This window comes from Mizuhopecten yessoensis, unplaced genomic scaffold (assembly GCF_002113885.1).
Source record: "Mizuhopecten yessoensis strain PY_sf001 unplaced genomic scaffold, ASM211388v2 scaffold4599, whole genome shotgun sequence".
Lineage (NCBI taxonomy): Eukaryota > Metazoa > Mollusca > Bivalvia > Pectinida > Pectinidae > Mizuhopecten > Mizuhopecten yessoensis.
This window is the reverse complement of record NW_018405627.1, coordinates 423,030-442,088: the sequence shown is the minus strand read 5'-3', so window position 1 is coordinate 442,088 and position 19,059 is coordinate 423,030. Positions and strand designations below refer to the sequence as shown.

At 35.4% G+C, this 19,059-nt stretch overlaps 1 protein-coding gene across 4 annotated transcripts in view; it reads left to right on the top strand.

Annotated features, from left to right (window-relative positions):
- LOC110449370 (prolow-density lipoprotein receptor-related protein 1-like) overlaps window positions 1-19,059 on the top strand; it is a 224,157-nt gene that overhangs the window by 98,841 nt on the left and 106,257 nt on the right. For all 4 annotated transcript variants that reach the window (XM_021496199.1, XM_021496197.1, XM_021496198.1 and 1 more), the window contains exons 2-4: window positions 9,526-9,633; window positions 10,410-10,448; window positions 17,836-17,976. In XM_021496199.1, the coding sequence (XP_021351874.1) occupies window positions 9,526-9,633; window positions 10,410-10,448; window positions 17,836-17,976 (288 nt within the window). The remainder of the gene's footprint in view (window positions 1-9,525; window positions 9,634-10,409; window positions 10,449-17,835; window positions 17,977-19,059) is intronic.

Here is a 19,059-nt window from a genome sequence, read left to right as displayed (position 1 = left end):
CAAGTTTTGCCAAAATATATGGAATATTAATATTACTCTTATGATCCTAAACAAAAATGGTCATTCAAGTTTTGCCCAAATATATGGAATATTAATATTACTCTTATGATCCTAAACAAGAATGGTTATCCAGGTTTTGCCCAAATATATGGAATATTAATATTATGCTTATGATCCTAAACAAGTGCTATTTTATTGAGTCAGTTCTAAATGGCAACTGATTGATCAATTAATTTGGAATTCTGAATAATATCTACCATGCACCTTCTAATCCATTACGGATCCCCGTAATAATTTTTCTTCTGAAATTCAGAGATAAAAACAGTTAGCTACTGACATATTTAGGACTTGAAAGAGAACAAACGCCCCAAAAAAATACTGGTAATGAAATCAGATAAGGAAAATACAAAATGTGATTTGGACATCAAGAAGACAACATAACGATTAACCCTTTCACCACTGTATACCATAATGGACTCATCCATATCAATGCGTGGTAGAGTCTACTAAAGTTACATAGGGGTGAAAGGGTTAAGATGAACTAGAATGTGAATACAGTATTTGATAATCATGGTCATCAAGGAGTTTTATGTTTACACAATGATAGTCATGTCTGATATGGGAAATTGTAAGATTTGTATAACAGAGTTATCTCCGGATAAGACCGTTCTTGAGAATAAGCCCACCCCCAGTGTAGTCAATTCCTATGATAGAAGTAGTAAAACATTAAAATTCATCGTGAATGAATGCAAAACAACTTGTCATATCATTGGGAATTAAAAGGATTTACAGTGACCAGTATTAGGGGATAGGGGCAGTAACTCTCTCAAAAATACCAAGTATCATTTCCCTGTGAATTCCTTGCCAGCTGAATATCAATATTTTCTGCTTGTTCAAGGGAGAGCCAAGGCATATCAAGGTATTTGATGACATTACCTGCCAACTCTCCCTATTGTGGAGGGAGACCTCGACTTTGGACCCTAGAATTGAGTATTTTCAACCAGTGAATTTGCTAAACTGTTCCCATTGTCCAAGATCTGATGATTTCATCTGACAGAACCGCTCAAAATATAAAGATGCCATTAAAAAGTGATATTGTTTTACCTCGAGGGTATAAACAAACCTTTTATTTACAATGTATGCTTTTAATTCTGAGCACAAGTATTCTTCCAAATGGAAATTTCAAAAAGTTGCATCTTCTATAATGGACAGCCATTTTTGGAAAGCAACTTTTTTTTTTTTATTAATAGACAAAAAAATGAAAAAAACATTCTGAAAGAATAGAAATGTTTCATTATTTGAAGTACATGTATAATACTATTCTTTTACTTAAAGTAAATTTAACTGATTCACCCCCGAAGACACATTTGAACTCTTCCAGTTCGAAGGTTGGAATAGTTCATTATAAAATTTCAGGGGTGAATGAGTTAAACATTTCTATCTACATTGTAATACAAAGTCATCAGTCTCCAAAGTTTCAGAGTGCTTCGAGCCAGGTTGTCCTGTATTATTTCCCACCAGGTATCAGATCCATAGACCATTTAGATACCTTCAGTCTGCCTTGTATTTCATTTGTCTGACTTTTATCATCAATGGTCCTTTACTGGTGTAGAGGTCTGAGAACGCTGGAGAAAGGTTATATCTTTGAACTATTTTCAGTGAAGTTATCAGATGCAGCTTTCTATATATTACATCCAGTTTGTTTCAGTTCTGTGGTCTTGGCTAATGTCATAACCTCTCACCAGGGTTGTTCCTTATCAGAGAGAAGCTTGTTCCCACACTTTGACAGGTCAGAGGCTTTACAAACACTTTCCAGAACCAGACTACATCATCTAATATTATATTCTCAGGTGATACAAAAGGATTTAGCCAATGTTTATTTGCACTAAAGAGACATAGCATAAGATTGCAGAAGATTTATTTAAAGTTGATTTGAGGTAAATTCTCCACGTGTTTTCTATTTGGACAAAAAGTTGATGGGACCTCTGAGATATTTATTGTCTCCGTAAACAATAAGTTAAATCTGATGTTTAAAGATTTGGGAAAGTTGAATTAATTTTGAAAAAAATATTATTATCATAAGATGTCCAATATGCTGTTATTGATAAAAACAGTTATTTAAAAGCCTGATAAACTGAAGGATCCATGTCCCACTGCGCTGTAGAATTTCATATTTAGAGTAACCTCCCCTTAATTTTGTTTTGGATATATAACTGTAGCACAGTCGGGCCAGGAAACTTCCAATGACCATGCAGTTTAGAAGGTTGATAGTTTAACCCTTTTACCACTGTAGACCATAATAGACTCATCCAGATCAATATATGGTAGAGTCTACTAAAGTTATATAGGGGTGAAAGGGTTAACAATCTTTGGTCCAGGATTCAAATTCCGGTCTAGCCTCTCTAACTTTTGCACTTGAGGAACGTGGTAATGGGAAGGAGAGGGGGAGAAAGGGGAGGTAAAACCTTGCTGTCATATGTTGATGGAAAGGTGAAGATGGAAGGAAGAGATGGAGAAAAGGGAGGTAACACTTTCCTTCCATTTTGATAGTGCAACAGGGAGATGGGAAGGTGGTGATTAGAAGGAGAAAGGGAGATCAATTAACACCTCTCTTCATGATTAAATGATCTGAAGATCCCAAGCAGAAAGTCCTAATAAAGATAGAGAGCATTACCTTTGAGTATCAAATTAACTAGGGTTTTCACTGTTAAAGTAATATTTCTGTGGAATTTAAGGCAAAATTAAATAAATAAATGTGATTTGATCTTTGTTGATATTTATTATACAGTACACAACAGAGAACATGTTTCAAACTGTGTATTTGATAAAACATCACCTGTGACAAGTTAAAGTGCATCTTGTTGTTGTGAAATAGTTAATTATTTTATAGATGATGTTAATTATTTATAACATCATTAACAGTCTGTGTTTTCCACCGTGCCACACAGACAATGAGGGAGGGGGGATTATCAGAGGAATGTTGTATAAATGTATCTGTATCGGTTCTCTGGTGTAGTTCTATCAGCAAATAAAACAAAAAAGTTGGCCCCCGTCTGTCCACTGAAGGGTACTGTGTTGCACAATACAAGGGGCCAGGTCTTGTTGCTTGCCTACAGTACAGCTTGTGACCTTGACCTGATGTCACAGTCAACTCACCTGTTCTTTATCAAGGTTAACCAGACAGGAAAAGTAATTTGTTTGAATGAAACTTTTCTGTGAAACAGTTTCTATTGTTTTACTGAAAGCCGTAATGTTTTATCAACTTATTGCAGCACTTCTACCTTATACTGTTAGGTTCAGGTATTTTCTGAAATATTTAAATTGAAAAATCCAATTTATTAATGTGAAGATAGCAATTTGAAATAAAAATCATAAATCAAAATTCAGTCTTTTCCTTTCAGAGTATTTTCTTATGAAAATCCAGAATTACTGTGACATTGTAATCACAAAAAAATAATCACCCCATGACGGGAAACATGAAAATAATAATAAATTTTAAGGACGTTTCAAGAATCTCTCTTTCAAATTTCGAGGTTATGTTCTGTTAAGCTAATCATGCAGGCATTGAACACTGGGGGCCCCAGCATGTGTGTCCAGCCTGTTATCTGGGAGGTTTTAATTTTAGATAGGACTGTGCTACATCCTGTTGTTTTTATCCTATTAATTATGTTTAATTTACATTCCTCTGGACCATCTGACAGTGTTAGATGTAAAATCAATACTTAGTGTTGTGCCCTGTGAGACAACCTGTAGCAGTCTGGACAAGCTGTTCCAATCTTGAGTTAGCACTATTCAAATCTAGATTTGTGTTGTATGCCCCCGCCATGTGAGTACATGATTCCACAAGTATATTTATGCAAAATTTCAAGTGATGGACATAAGCATATTATGTAACCAAAACAACATCGCGAAGAACTTAAATTTGTGAACAACACGTTTTGAGAATTTATTGGAAAATTTATCCCTTATGAAATAAAAGTGATTTACAGTATTGCATTTGAAGCAGGAAATGTTAATCAATATCCTTATCCAATATCTTCATTCACCTCTATTATTAAAGTATTTTCAAATTTTCTGGTTACCGTAAAAACCCATGTAATTTGCGCACCTGTGTAATTTGCGCAGGTACTTTTTGAGACTGAAAATCGGGGGAAAAAAGCTTCTACTCGAATATTTTGCGCACCCAACAAATCTGGTAAAAAAAAATAATTGTAATCTGGGTTGTGTTTTAATATATATACTATAACATTTATACCTGGTTGCATAATACAATATTTATTAACTCAAACTGTTTAAAAGGAGAATTATTCAAAGTACAGAATGTGTACTTTTACTTTACAGCTCAGTAGTTCATTTGTAGATTTGCTTAGTACATTGACTCAACTAAATGCTCAACTAAAGTTATAGGTTCAGTGGCAGAAAAATAGTTCAAGTCCAATTGCTCAACTTAATGCTCAACTCTTGTTACGGCAAAGTACATTTGCTCAACCTAACACTCAACTCTGTATGCAGAAGGAAAGTCTTAAGTTCAAAAGCTCAACTACTTGGCTAACTGATAAGAAATTGAAGTCTAAACGCTCAACTGTTTGGCTAACTGAAGTTGAGGGCTAGTTAAAGGATACCTAGGTAGTTGAGGGCTTACTGAAAAAAGTTGAGCCAGGTTTGCTCAACTGCTGGCACTCAACATTTTTGAAGGGAATAGGTAGCTGACAGCTATCCGCCGTACAGCCCCTATAACTAGTCCTCAACTAAACATTTCTGTAGGGGTAGTGTTACCCATGTTCCCCGTCCCATCCATGAGCAGGGGCATTTGTCTTACAGACATTTTCTAGTTTTCAATATTTTCATTTTTGAAATTCAACCATATCCTCACATACATACTAGTCACAGTGGTCTGGTCGGTGGTTTTTCTCCCTTACACCGGGCTTTCCTCCCCCACCAAGCCTAGCACATCCTTATATTACTATAGCTGTTCATAGGATGTAAATCACAAACAAACCAAATAAAGCCATATTATCTCAATCAAAATCATCTTCTTTAAACTTGTAAAGCAAGGAAGTACAAATGTGTATGGCATAGATTGTAAATAGTCAGAATTTGAAAAATGTAAAAACTATTGAGAGGAGAACAATTTTTGTACTGGAGAACTTTCGCCAAGTCAAATTTTCACCATGTACTGGTATAATTCATTTCTGTGCAGTGTTAATTTAGCCCTTGATGGTTTATTACTGTGTATAGAATCTTGTGTGCTTCCTTTCATCGTCATGGTAAACTCGCCCTCATTACGACTGGCAAAATAAGTGAAAGTGAAACTGGCGAAAATTTCCCTGCGGTATACAATTTATAGAGGATATTTAATGGTGTCTTCAGTAATAACAAGTATATCTCATTAGCCACACTCGTGAAATATAGTTGTTATTACTGAAGATGCCATTACATTTTCTATTTATTACATTTTTAAAGCATAAAACATGAAAAATGTAATACATTAAAAAAAGGGCGGGAATCAGAAGTGTAATGATTATTCTAATGACGTCACGCTTGACAACAAGGCTGTGCGCCATTTTGAATGGGATACTCAAAGCAATTCTGATGTTTTCTGCTATTTTCTGATATGATTGCCTATAAAAATGTTATTAATTGTAAATTTATGTAAATACTGAAGTGTGTGTACCAAACATTTACCATAACAACCACTTCTTCTACCGTCGCTTCATTTGAATCTGAACAAAAAATTGTTGCCTTTGAATGCAGCGAATAGAAGATACCATTATGATTGGTCAATACCAAAAAGTGATATTTTCACACTGTGAAAATATCAGTTTTGATTTTTGTCACAGTGTGAATGATATCAGTTTAATCAAGTTGATAGAATCCAATATTTCACTGGCAAAAATGTAATAAATTGGAATATTCCTCTTAGGTAAGCAGTTTATCACGGCTGAACAGACTTGTCATCAGGGTCCTCATAAACTTTCCGAAAAAGATCTGAATGAAATTATAGTATTCTTAAATGTATAATTAATCATTATTTATTTACGACAATAACGAGACAACATTTTTCAACATATATAAATTACTTTTGTTGGACCAGAGGACTGAAAAAAGCCAACATGGTTGGGCAGGTACATTCAAGCGTCCGATCAGGGAATTAAATTCGGGTCTTTTTGATGAAAAACAATTTTTGCTTATTTCACTGCAATATCACCTAACCACTGTTTATTACTTATAATAAAAGTATATATTTAAATATTTACTGTTATGATAATGGTATTGTACAATTTATGCTACTATTTTTCAACCAAACAGTCCAGCAAATGAAACAGGTTGATTTTTATAATAGTTACTCTCCAATGTAATCAACTCCTTTTTGTAAAAAAATATTTTTTTTCGTAAATAATTGATGAACCAATTGACAGATAACTCCAACTAGGAATGTAAGTTGCTGATAAAATTTTCATTATCAACGAATTGGAAGTAAACATTTGTGTAAAACTTTGTTGATGAAAGCAGGAACATTTCTTCTCTGAAATTCAGTTAAAAACAAATTTTATGTTAGGAACGCAGCCAGTGGAACAGGTATTTTGTGTTGTTGTATCTATGGAGTACCATTTCGATACCAAGGTCCCTCTGGTAAAAGTCTGGTTAGCTTATTGAAAAAATACTTTCATCATTTCATTAAGAATAGCTAAGGTCATTTAATAGGACGTGTTCATTAAGGATATTTTCCGTGTGTTGAAATGCTGTTGAAAAAGCTTATGTGAAGTAATTTAATAGATCAACTGGTTACAGAAATATGAACCTTCCTATATCTTAAACAATTATAACTTATGTCTTTTCACTCTTAAGCTAACAAGTCTTTTCACTCTTAAGCTAACAAGAATTTGAAAATATAAATAATATTGAGAGGATTTAAGTACCAAGGTCCCTCTGGTAAAAGTCTGGTTAGCTTAATGAAAAAATAATTTCATCATTTCATTAAGGATGGCTTGTTTTTATTTTGTTATTTTAAAAAGCTAAGGTAATTTAAGGATGTGTTTATTAACTCATTCACCCCTGAAGACACATTTGAACTCTTCCAATTCAAAGGTTGGAATAGTTCAGTATGATATCTCAGGGGTAAATGAGTTCAGGATAATTTTCCTAATGTTGATTTTCTGTTAAAAAGCTGATGTGAAGGAATTTAATAAATCAACTAAATAGAGAAATTGGAACCTTAATCCTTAATATATTAATCAATTTAAAAGTTTGACTTTTTACTCTAAAGCTAACAAGGATTTGAGCACTCAAAACTTGTTAATGTTTGAAAAGTACATAGCATCATTACATTGCTGTATACGTCGGACCAAACCTACGTCTTTATTTCCTTGTTCAGTTGTTTTCATTGTATAGAACAATTACGGGTCTATTTCTATTGGATATTTTTCGTCTGGGGAACCACGATTAAATGTTCACCACATACGTTCCTGAACATGACACTTTGAGAAAAGACATTTTTCTCAAAACAGAAAATTAATGAAAAAGTTCGGTAAATATATACTTACATTCTAGTGGAAAATTGAAGTTGCAAATTGAAATTGAATTACACCATTTAGATTTCAAGATAAATTTCAAATACCAGTTTAAATGCTTAAAATGCTTAAATAATGTTTTAATAGCTAAGAGTGAGCGATAACAAGTTTATATGTAATTGAGTGTTTAGGATCATGGTTCCTCGGCAGGTAATACAAAATTAGATACCTCGGCAAACACCTGTGCGTTACCTTCAATCAAGAATGGCTGCTTCCTTTTCAAACCTTGGCAGAGTCCATTGACAACTGTCAGGGGGGTTCAGATGGTAGATGAAATTGATGATACGTTGTGGGATTACAAAAACCGGCAGGTTGAATTGTTTGATGTGTGTGTTGTTTACATTAGGGTTATACCACAAGCTGATCTTGTCCGATATCAAGATTCATCTCTGTGACACGTTGGCCTTCTGTCGGAGTGTTTGGTGATGATGTGTAAAAATAAACCCGACACAGACACCAGACTTAATTCCCCCATGTTGATGGGGAAAGATTAAAATGTCTTGTTTAATTTCGTAATTGTAAGCAATTTAAATTGTGTTTAAAGTTATCTGTCTATGTATCTTTAAAACAGTTCTTTTATTAGAAAAGAACTGATTTTACCTAAGATAAGTGTTTGTGTTGGTATTAAGCCCATGCATTATTTGCTCCGGTTACTAGCCCAGCCCTTTATTTAGGTCAGGTGGTAATCCCACTCCTTTATTTAGGTCAGGTGGTAATCCCATCCCTGTATTTAGGTCTAGTGATAATCCCATCCCTTTATTTAAGTTAGGTGGTAATCCCACCCCTTCATTTAGGTCATGTGGTAATCCCATTCCTTTATTTAAGTTAGGTGGTAATTCCATCCCTTTATTTAGGTCAGGTGGTAATTCCATCCCTTTATTTAGGTCAGGTGGTAATTCCATCCCTTTATTTAGGTCAAGTTGTAATTCCATCCCTTTATTTAGGTCAAGTGGTAATCCCATTCCTTTATTCAGGTCAGGTGGTAATCCCATTCCTTTATTTAGGTCAGGTGGTAATTCCATCCCTTTATTAAGGTCAGGTGGTAATCCCACTCCTTTATTTAAGTTAGGTGGTAATTCCATCCCTTTATTTAAGTTAGGTGGTAATCCTATCCCTTTATTTAGGTCAGGTGGTTATTCCATCCCTTTATTTAGGTCAGGTGGTAATTACATCCCATTATTTAGGTCAGGTGGTAATCCCATCTCTTTATTTAGGTCAGGTGGTAATCCCATTCCTTTATTTAGGTCAGGTGGTAATCCCATCTCTTTTTTTTAGGTCAGGTGGTAATCCCATGCCTTAATTTAGGTCATGTGGTAATCCAATCCCTTTATTTAAGTTAGGTGGTAATTCCACTCCTTTATTTAAATCAGGTGGTAATTTCATCCCGTAATTTAGGTCAGGTGGTAATCCCATTCCTTTATTTAGGTCAGGTGGTAATTCCATCCCTTTATTTAGGTCAGGTGGTAATCCCATCTCTTTATTTAGGTCATGTGGTAATCCAATCCCTTTATTTAGGCCAGGTGGTAATCCCATCCCTTTATTAAGGTCAGGTGGTAATCCCATCGTTTAATTTAAGTTAGGTGGTAATCCAATCCCTTTTTGTGGTCTGGTAATTAGCCCACCTCTTAGGTAAATTTAAATTTTACAATTGTCATGCATCATAACTACTTATAAATTGATGTTTTCTTAAAACTATCACAAGGTACCATTTACCAATTCAAGCCGTTTTACATAAAAGGTAAATTCTTTATTGTCTCCCTTGTTCGTGGTATTTCTAGCTTTTTAGATTTTACATTTCTACTCTCTCTCCTACTTACTTTACAGTTGTCTCCCTTGACTACGGCTTTTTACCAAATTTATCGACAGTTAATACTGTATTACCTCTTCCTGGTAGCAAAAGATTTTACTGTTGTATCCTTCTTTCAATTTTAACGATTTTTTGTTGCTGTTGCAGGTTGTAATTCTGAGCAATTTCAGTGTGACGATGGAACATGTATCGAAAAGAGCTGGCGGTGCGATGGTTCACCGGATTGTATGGACGAGAGCGATGAGGCAAATTGTCGTGAGTTAATTATTTCCCTTCAATATATGTTGTCTATCAAAATATATGTAGAAATATATCTTCACACAGCTTAATAAGACAAGCTGAATGATGATCTTCAGACATATGAATAAAATAATAATCATTATGATAATGCTTTATTTATAGAAGGTTGCTCACTTCCTTCCAAAATTTTCTCCTTTGATGCCTTCTTTACAATCTAGCAAATTCCTCAAAATTCCAAGGTTTACGTTCCTGTTATGTTCTATGCACTTCTGGAATATGTCATGACTAAATCCAAGGATCACCTTGTGGATGATATCAAGAAGGCTCAGGTTTGATCCTTAAATTCATTCACCCCTGACATTTCATAATGAACTATTCCAACCTTTTAATTGGAAGAGTTCAAATGTGCCTTCAGGGGTAAATGAGTTATTATTCATTGAAAAACAGTGTGGCAGTAATACGGTAGTAATGCTCCTCTGTAATCTTCAAAGAACAGGTTGATTCGCAAACAGGACTCGTTTGGTTATTTGCATTTTAGACGAATAAATGTTGTTTACATTTTTCGAGAATTTAAACACAATTCCTGGGAGTAAGAGGGTCAGTGAGTGGGACATGATGGACCATTTTGCACATTAAACTTAAAAATGTCCCATTGAAATTAAAGGATGGCTATAAATGTACAGCACATGGATGATAAGTCTTATTGAAATTGTAGATTTTTTTTTAAAAAATAACCCATCGAAGATACGCAAGCTGAATTCATTACATGATGAATATCATCTTTTTTTTAGCTGTTTCTACAAGGAAAAAAAGATTTTCCACAGAAGGGGGTAAGTACTGGAAAGCATGTCAATTATATTTAATCTTTTTCCCCTATTTATGCACATTTCTATATTTTTAGATACTTATTTTGGTTTGTTATAGATATTTGAGTTAGCCCTAACAGTCATTATATTTGTTAATGTACCCTAATTTAATGAATACTTTGAGTTCTATATCATATGAGCAAGTTTGGCATGCAACTGATTATGAGGCCTTTAGTTATGACCCTATAGTCACCTGTTGAGGGTATGTTTAGGTGGGCGCCAATTGTAATAGGATAGGGAAAATGCACGGCCAGACTGGACTCGAACCCAGGACCTCTGAATTCTAGATAGATGTCATAACCAATTGAGCTACCTAGCCTGGTCACCGGTGATTGACCCTGTTCAGTTCCGCTACAGTAGGACATAGGGACTTCAGAAAATCTCTCCTTACAAGTAGTATTGATAGTGATTGTTTGTTATAACTTGAAAAGAGGTGGTACTGACGCGAATAAGTGACATAGACAGGAAATCATATTTCCCTGTTTTTGACCCTCATATTGGAAGACAGAAAGTCCGAGAGACAAACTGCAGCTAACGTATTCTGAAAGAGATGGTATAAAACCATATAGGTAATTGCTTTAGTGGTATTCATGCAATTATTGTGGAATTTAATAAAGGTGGTTACATATACACGTAGAGTGCAATAGGTTGAGAGGCTCCATGAAGTGTTTCAGATTTGGTATGTTAAAAAATCTGCATATCGTAGGTTGCAAATTATATTATTGGAAAACTGAATTATAGACTATGAAAGCAGGCAGGAATTTTCAGAAAACTATGCAGGAAATTTAAATTCACTCATCTAGAGGTACAACATATCTAATGATTTCCCTGATAACTAAGCTATCGATTTGCAAATTCCGTCGGAAAATCCAATTTAACCAGCAATGTGATGCATATGAAACGAGCAGACGGCAGGATTGTGGGGCTGCTACCATGGCCGTCAACATACCAGTGTGCTTGTTTATATAATATAATCAGTGTGCAAAAACTCTTAAATTGAAAAAGTAAAATAAGATAATATTGTTTAGATTCACTCTCAGTGTTAGCATTTTAGTCTTGAAATCAGTGCAGCTGATGAGTTGTAAGTTGTAAGAGTTGTATCGAGGTTAAAATATACTTCTGTAAGTTAAGCTAAAGAATTCGAAAGGCGAGTTCTGTTCCGTCTCGTTTGTTTTACTGGGTTAAGATTAGAATACTGGCCTACCCAGGCCACCACTGACATCTTTTATTTTTGGTGTAGGGTTAGAATTTTATAGCATGCAGATTTCTATCTAGATTACCATTGTGGATCCCGGTAATCTGTAACCAGATAATTACCTTTATTACGTACCTGTGTAATTACTGTTAATTAACTGTGTTGTACATCTCGTACCTGTTAATTAGCTGTGCTGTACATCTCGTACCTGTTAATAAGCTTTTGTGTGCTTTTCTTACCTGTTAATTAGCTGAGCTGTACATATTGTACCTGTTAATAAGCTTTTGTGTGCTTTTCTTACCTGTTAATTAGCTGAGCTGTACAAATTGTACCTGTTAATAAGCTTCTGTGTGCTTTTCTTACCTGTTAATTAGCTGGGCTGTACATATTGTACCTGTTAATAAGCTTCTGTGTGCTTTTCTTACCTGTTAACTAGCTTTGTAAACTAGATATTGTATGTCTGTAAAACCTGTTGATAAAGTGTTGTGTACCTGTTGATAAAGTGTTGTGTACCATAGCCAGTTGATAAAGTGTTGTGTACTTATTGATAAAGTGATGTGCAAATGTTGATAAAGTGTTGTGCACCTGTTGATAAAATGTTGTATACCTGTTGATAAATGTGGTGTATACCAGTTGATAGCATGTTGTATACCTGTTGATAAAGTGTTGTGTACCTGTTGATAAAGTGTTGTATACCTGTTGATAAAGTGTTGTATACCTGTTGATTAAGTGTTGTGTACCTGTTGATAAAGTGGTGTATACCTGTTGATAAAATGTTATGTACCTGTTGATAGCATGGTGTATATATCTGTTGATTAAGTGTTGTATACCAGTTGATAGCATGTTGTATACCTGTTGATTAAGTGGCGTATACCTGTTGATAAAATGTTATGTACCTGTTGATAAAGTGTTGTGTACCATAGCCAGTTGATAAAGTGTTGTGTACTTATTGATAAAGTGATGTGCAAATGTTGATAAAGTGTTGTGCACCTGTTGATAAAGTGTTATGTACCTGTTGATAAAGTGTTGTATACCTGTTGATAGCATGTTGTATAACTGTTGATAAAGTGTTGTATACCTGTTGATAAAGTGTTGTATACCAGTTGATAGCATGTTGTATACCTGTTGATTAAGTGTTGTGTACCTGTTGATAAAGTGTTGTGTACTTGTGTTATCTGTTTATTAACTGGTGTGTACCTGTATTACCTATTGTTAACTATTAAAACAAAAAATAATACCAAAAAATGTCTGATACTTTGTGATAATACACCAAAAAGCAAAATGGGTTATCCAGAAAGACCTATTCCAATAAAATAAATATAATCTACGCCCTACTACTACTACTAGGGTTCAGTGTATTCTACACTGTGTTTATCCAGCTTTCATGTCTAGCTATCCTTTCATTAATACTACTGTGCTTTGCTTTTGCCTATCCCTAATAATCATAGGTCTCTATGATGAATTTCACCCTCGCCTCAATGACCTTGACCCTCACAACAATGATGTAGCTAAAGGATGGTTTTGTAAGTACATTCCCTGTCCCAGGGGACCTGATTTTCTGCCCCTTGGTTCCCCCTCCCCCGGGGCATGTGGTAGTAGGTAGAATAGATGCATGCCTGTATTGTCTACCACTGTTTTGTTCAATTGTTTTACAAAGCCTTTTCAGCTTGAAGACATATTGACACAAATTTCCAATGCAAAATATTTTCAAAAATATTGAGACTTATCAATAAAGATGTAGGCATATACTACTTATTAATAAATTAAAAACAGAAGCAGCAGATTTTTTTGTTAAAAATGTGAATTGAAATGTGCTTAACAATGCATAAAAAATATGCTTTTCTGAAAATTTGAATTACTGATGCATTAAGTTGCTAATGCTTTTTGCAGTCTGGTTTTCTAATTGTTCAACTTCAAAGAGTGGTTAGCTTGATCAGATTTGCAAACTGAAATTTCAATTTATCTGGATTATATCAATTGGACAATAGCTTTAAATCATTGTAAATATAAAAGAAATAATACTTTATGAATTTCAATTAATTAAAAGTTGCAACATGCATAATATGTACATAGTTTGTGTATAAGGTAAAACTTTGATGCATATGAATTTCAATAATTTTGAAAATATCCTACATTAAGGTAATTAATGTCAGATTGTTTTAAGAAAAAGAAGGCTTTGAGTATTTGCTTGACAATTTTAGAATCACTTGCATGGAACCAATGTTAGTTTTGGGAACCATTTTGGGCTCACTGGCGGGTATTTGTGTTGAAATTTGGTTGCCATAAATCTATAGTTACTTGACTGTTGTGACCTTGATGTTTTGCAACCCATGCAGTTATTGACCTTTCACCTTGTACGATCACTTGTCCTGTGACCGCCTTTTTGTTTCAAAGATTTTATCACGGTGCATGCCTCTACTTATAAGTATATAAGTCTTTGTTACAAACTTCTATAGAATCAAAACCAATGTTTCCAGAAATGTTTAAGTTGGTTCACCTTGCACATATGATATATGATATATGTGAGAGGGTCACAGGTTATGGGAAGTTTTTTTTTGTATTTTTTTTTTTTTCAGGTTGAAAAAGTTTAAAAATCATTTCAAATTGACATTGTCGGCTAAGAACCACAAACAAGTTTTCCCAAACCCACAATTATAATAACTAAATGGTTACAGAAGATGTTATGTCTCAACTTTGATCTGGTCAGACTAAATCTTGTCCGACATCTGGTGTTGTCTCCCCTTCGTGGACTCTGTTGCTGCATACCGGAACTTTCCGGAATGTTTTAAACATTCATTCAATAATTCCTGCAGTCCATATTTGTTTCAAGTGCATTAAGTCCATCTAATGAAGAATATATGCTTCAAACCTGTAGCGCATTCTATTCCAGTTGTGCTAACTTGGAACTATTCTGTCAACTCATTCACCCCTACATATCTAAACTGGACTTGCCCAGTCATTGATTTGGTAAGGTTCAAATGTGACTTGAGGGGGGTGAAAGAGTTAATTGAAACACTGTTTTCAGAATTACGTTCTTGCACATGGAAATTTAATATAATCTAAAATAGAAAAAAAGGACAGTTTCTCGGGAATAAACCTCAACAGTTCTGGCGTGAACAAAATTGAAACAATGCAGATTATTGCCTGAATGTACAAGTTTAACAAAAAAAAATATTTATTCAATTTTTTTTCATAATCACATTTTACTACAGTTACATGCACATTACAATTGTTTCATATAGCTATTTTTGTTCTGTAAAGTTTAACATACTGTGACGTAAAATGGAGACGAAAATAATAATTATTTTAGATTGATTGCATACAGTTTAAATTGTTACACATAAACCAATATTCAATTTGGTGAATATCTGATATGAAATCTTTTCACTGGCTGCTATTTGGGTCCAACTTGGTACCCTCAAATGAGACGTTTCTAAGATGAACAAGTTCACTCCTGTGGATCATCACAATTTTTCGGTTCTATTTTTTGGTAAAAATTGTTGGTGGTTCTTATCCAGGTATTGCTAATTACTTGATTGAAGTTATTGATGATAAAAGTAGAATCTGGGTCCATTATATATGACATTCTAAACTCAAAATGGTACACGTCTCTATCAACTTGTGAAATATTCTCAAACCCCACCTTACAACATCAGAAGTGTTCTGCACCGTAGTACACCGATAACATTTTGCGTCTTACTTTGTTTTGCCCACCTGTCAAATTCTTACATGTTCCCTTATCTAACCCTATCTCCCGTCTGTGTATCAATAATATGCCCAGGAAAGCAGTGTTATCTTGGCTATTATGTAATGTTACGTAGATATCAAAGCCTATTTCGCAATCGAGTTATAGTGAGTGCACCTATAAGTATTGCTCATGTGGTGCAGTAATATATTAACCCGTCTATGGGAGTTCAGTGTAACGAGATTGTATGCACTAATTCTGACAGAAACTCATGCTTACAGTGAATATTTTGGACTGTTACCACAATGTTATAAGCAGGTACAAAAGCAAGTAGGCGCAAAACTTAAAATAATGATATATTGTTATTTTGGTCCAATGTGACTGTCTCAGGCTGCAGAATCGGATTAAATTGACATTCTGGTAGAAACTGAATGTATAGTCATTTCCCATTTAACTGTACGTCAGCTTATTAGAATTATTATGTTTGAATCGGGCTCTGCCAATTCTTACCTCACATATTGTTTACATAAATTTACCCACTGAATGCACTGTAGCTCCTTAATGTTTTAAAAACTAGAATTTGAGTATATACTCTTCTTGATATTTCTTATCGGTGTAAGTCACCAGAAACTTTTGCCACTGTTACCATGGTGTTCACTGTTACCATGGTGTTCACTGTTTCCATGGTATCCCACTGTTACCATGGCGTTTCACTGTTTCCATTGTATCCCACTGTTACCATGGTGTTCACCGTTACCACTATATCCCACTGTTACCATGGTGTTCACTGTTACCATGGTGTTTCACTGTTACCATGTTGTTTCACTGTTACCATGGTGTTCACTGTTTCCATGGTATCCCACTGTTTCCATGGTGTTTCACTGTTGCCATTGTATTACATTGTTACCATGGCATTTCACTGTTTCCATTGTATCCTACTGTTCCCATGGGGTTTCACTGTTACCATGGTGTTTCACTGTTACCATGGTGTTCACTGTTGCCATGGTATTACATTGTTACCATGGCATTTCACTGTTTCCATTGTATCCTACTGTTCCCATGGTGTTTCACTGTTACCATGGTGTTTCACGGTTGCTGTGGTGCTTCACTGATACCATGACTTTTCACTGTTCCATGATCTTCACTGTTACCATGGTGTTTCACTGTTGCCATGGTATTACATTGTTACCATGGCATTTCACTGTTTCCATTGTATCCTACTGTTCCCATGGTGTTTCACTGTTACCATGGTGTTTCACTGTTAACATGGTGTTTCACTGTTCCTGTAAGGTATCCCACTGTTACCATGGTGTTTCACTGTTACCATTGTGTTTCATTGTTACCATGGTGTTCACTGTTTCCATGGTATCCCATTGTTACCATGATGTTTCACTGTTACCATGGTGTTTCACTGTCACCATGGTGTTTCACTTTTACCATGGTGTTTCACGGTTGCTGTGGTGTTTCACTGATACCATGACTTTTCACTGTTCCATGATCTTCACTGTTACCATGGTATTCCACTGTTACCACAGTGTTTCACTGTTTCCATGGTATTCCACTGTTACCAAAGTGTTTCACTGTTACCATGGTGTTTCACTGTTACCATGGTGTTTCACTGTTCCCACAGTGTTTCACTGTTACCATGGTGTTTGACTGTTACCACAGTGTTTCACTGTTACCATGGTGTTTGACTGTTACCATGGTGTTTCACTGTTACCATCGTGTTTCACTGTTACCATGGTGTTTCACTGTTTCCATGGTGTTCCACTGTTACCACAGTGTTCCACTGTTACCACAGTGTTTCACTGTTACCATGGTGTTTGACTGTTACCTTGGTGTTTCACTTTTACCATGGTGTTTCACTGTTACCATGGTGTTTCACTGTTCCCACAGTGTTTCACTGTTACCATGGTATTCCACTGTTACCACAGTGTTTCACTGTTACCATGGTGTTTCACTGTTACCATGGTGTTTCACTGTTACCATGGTGTTTCACTGTTTCCATGGTGTTACACTGTTACCACAGTGTTTCACTGTTTCCATGGGGTTCCAATGTTACCACAGTGGTTCACTGTTACCATGGTGTTTCACTGTTTCCATGGTGTTCCACTGTTACCACAGTGTTCCACTGTTTCCATGGTGTTCCAATGTTACCACAGTGTTTCACTGTTACCATGGTGTTTCACTGTTTCCATGGTGTTCCACTGTTACCACAGTGTTCCACTGTTACCACAGTGTTTCACTGTTCCCATGATATTCAACTGGTACCATTGCGTTTTACTTGTCCCATGGATTTTTGTTCACCATGGAATCTCAATGTTAACATTGCACTTTTACCATGAAATCCCGTTGTTCTATTACCATGAAATTTCATTATTATCATAAAATCTCACATTAACCATATGATCTCACTATTTATGTGGTATATCACTTTAACCATTAAGCCTACTCATATTTGGTGTTCACAGCTGGTATATCTCCGGACAGCCTGCTGCCCTGTTTGCCAAATTATAAACGATGTCCCGACGAGGAGGTCTGCATTCCAATTTATAAATTCTGTGATAATGAAAGAGACTGTAAATCAAATGGAGATGAGGAAGGATGTTCAGGTAAGACCAGCTTTATCTCATTATTACCATGATATCTCAGGTAGGACACAATTGTGTCAGTGTAACCATGGTATCTCAGGTAGGACCACCATTGAGTCATTGTTACCATGGTATATCAGGTAGGACCACCATCACTGGTGGACCCTTAACGTGTATTTTTTTCATTTTTTCGTTTAATTTTCAAAAATCGTTTAGTTGTTCTCTTTTTGTGTGTATTTTTTGGATTATAGTTTATATTTGACGAGTCACCGTTTATTGTTTAAACCGACGTTTATTCTTCGCAGACTTGTGTTTAGTTTTGAGTATAACAGTTTGTTTTATAAATGCATGTTAACTTTTCACGGAACAGAGTTTGTTTTATAACTACATGTTTACTTTTCTTGGCCCAGTGTTTGTTTTATAACTGCATGTTTACTTTTCACGAAACAGTGTTTGTTTTAAAACTGCATGCTTAATTTTCACGGAGCAGTGTTTGCGTGTCAAGGAACAGTGTTCCGTTTTGGTGGAGCGTTGACCTCTCGCGGCAAATCGTTTAATTTTAGCAGAAATCGTTTAATTTACGAATTTCTTTTGTTCTGTCGGGTTCTTTCATGTCTGCCGACCGGCCACGCTCTCGTCCGCGACAGGCCTACCTTATCGGCAGTGTAGTGGCGCGCACCAGCCAAAATTTACCTGAGCTCGGTCAGAGCGCTCACCCATGACGTACGTAGCCGTCGGCTACCGGTAGTCCGAATCGTAAATAGTACCGCTGTAACTGGTTCGTCATTTTCCATTGCATGCACTAAAAGTGACGTTTATGTTACTAAACACACGATTAATCCTTTGTTCTACGCCACCAACATAAAGTGGGCGTTTTCCTTGTTTTACGAAACGTTAGTTTTATTGTACAACATGATCATCGAATCAATGTACCCAAAGTACGTGTTTTATTGTACAACATGATCAGCGAATCGATGTACCCCAAGTACGTGTTTTATTGTACAGCATGATTAAAATACAAGTGAATCAAACTATCCTTAATACGTGATGTGTTGTACAGTATGATTAAAATACAAGTGGATCAAACTATCCTTAGTACGTGTT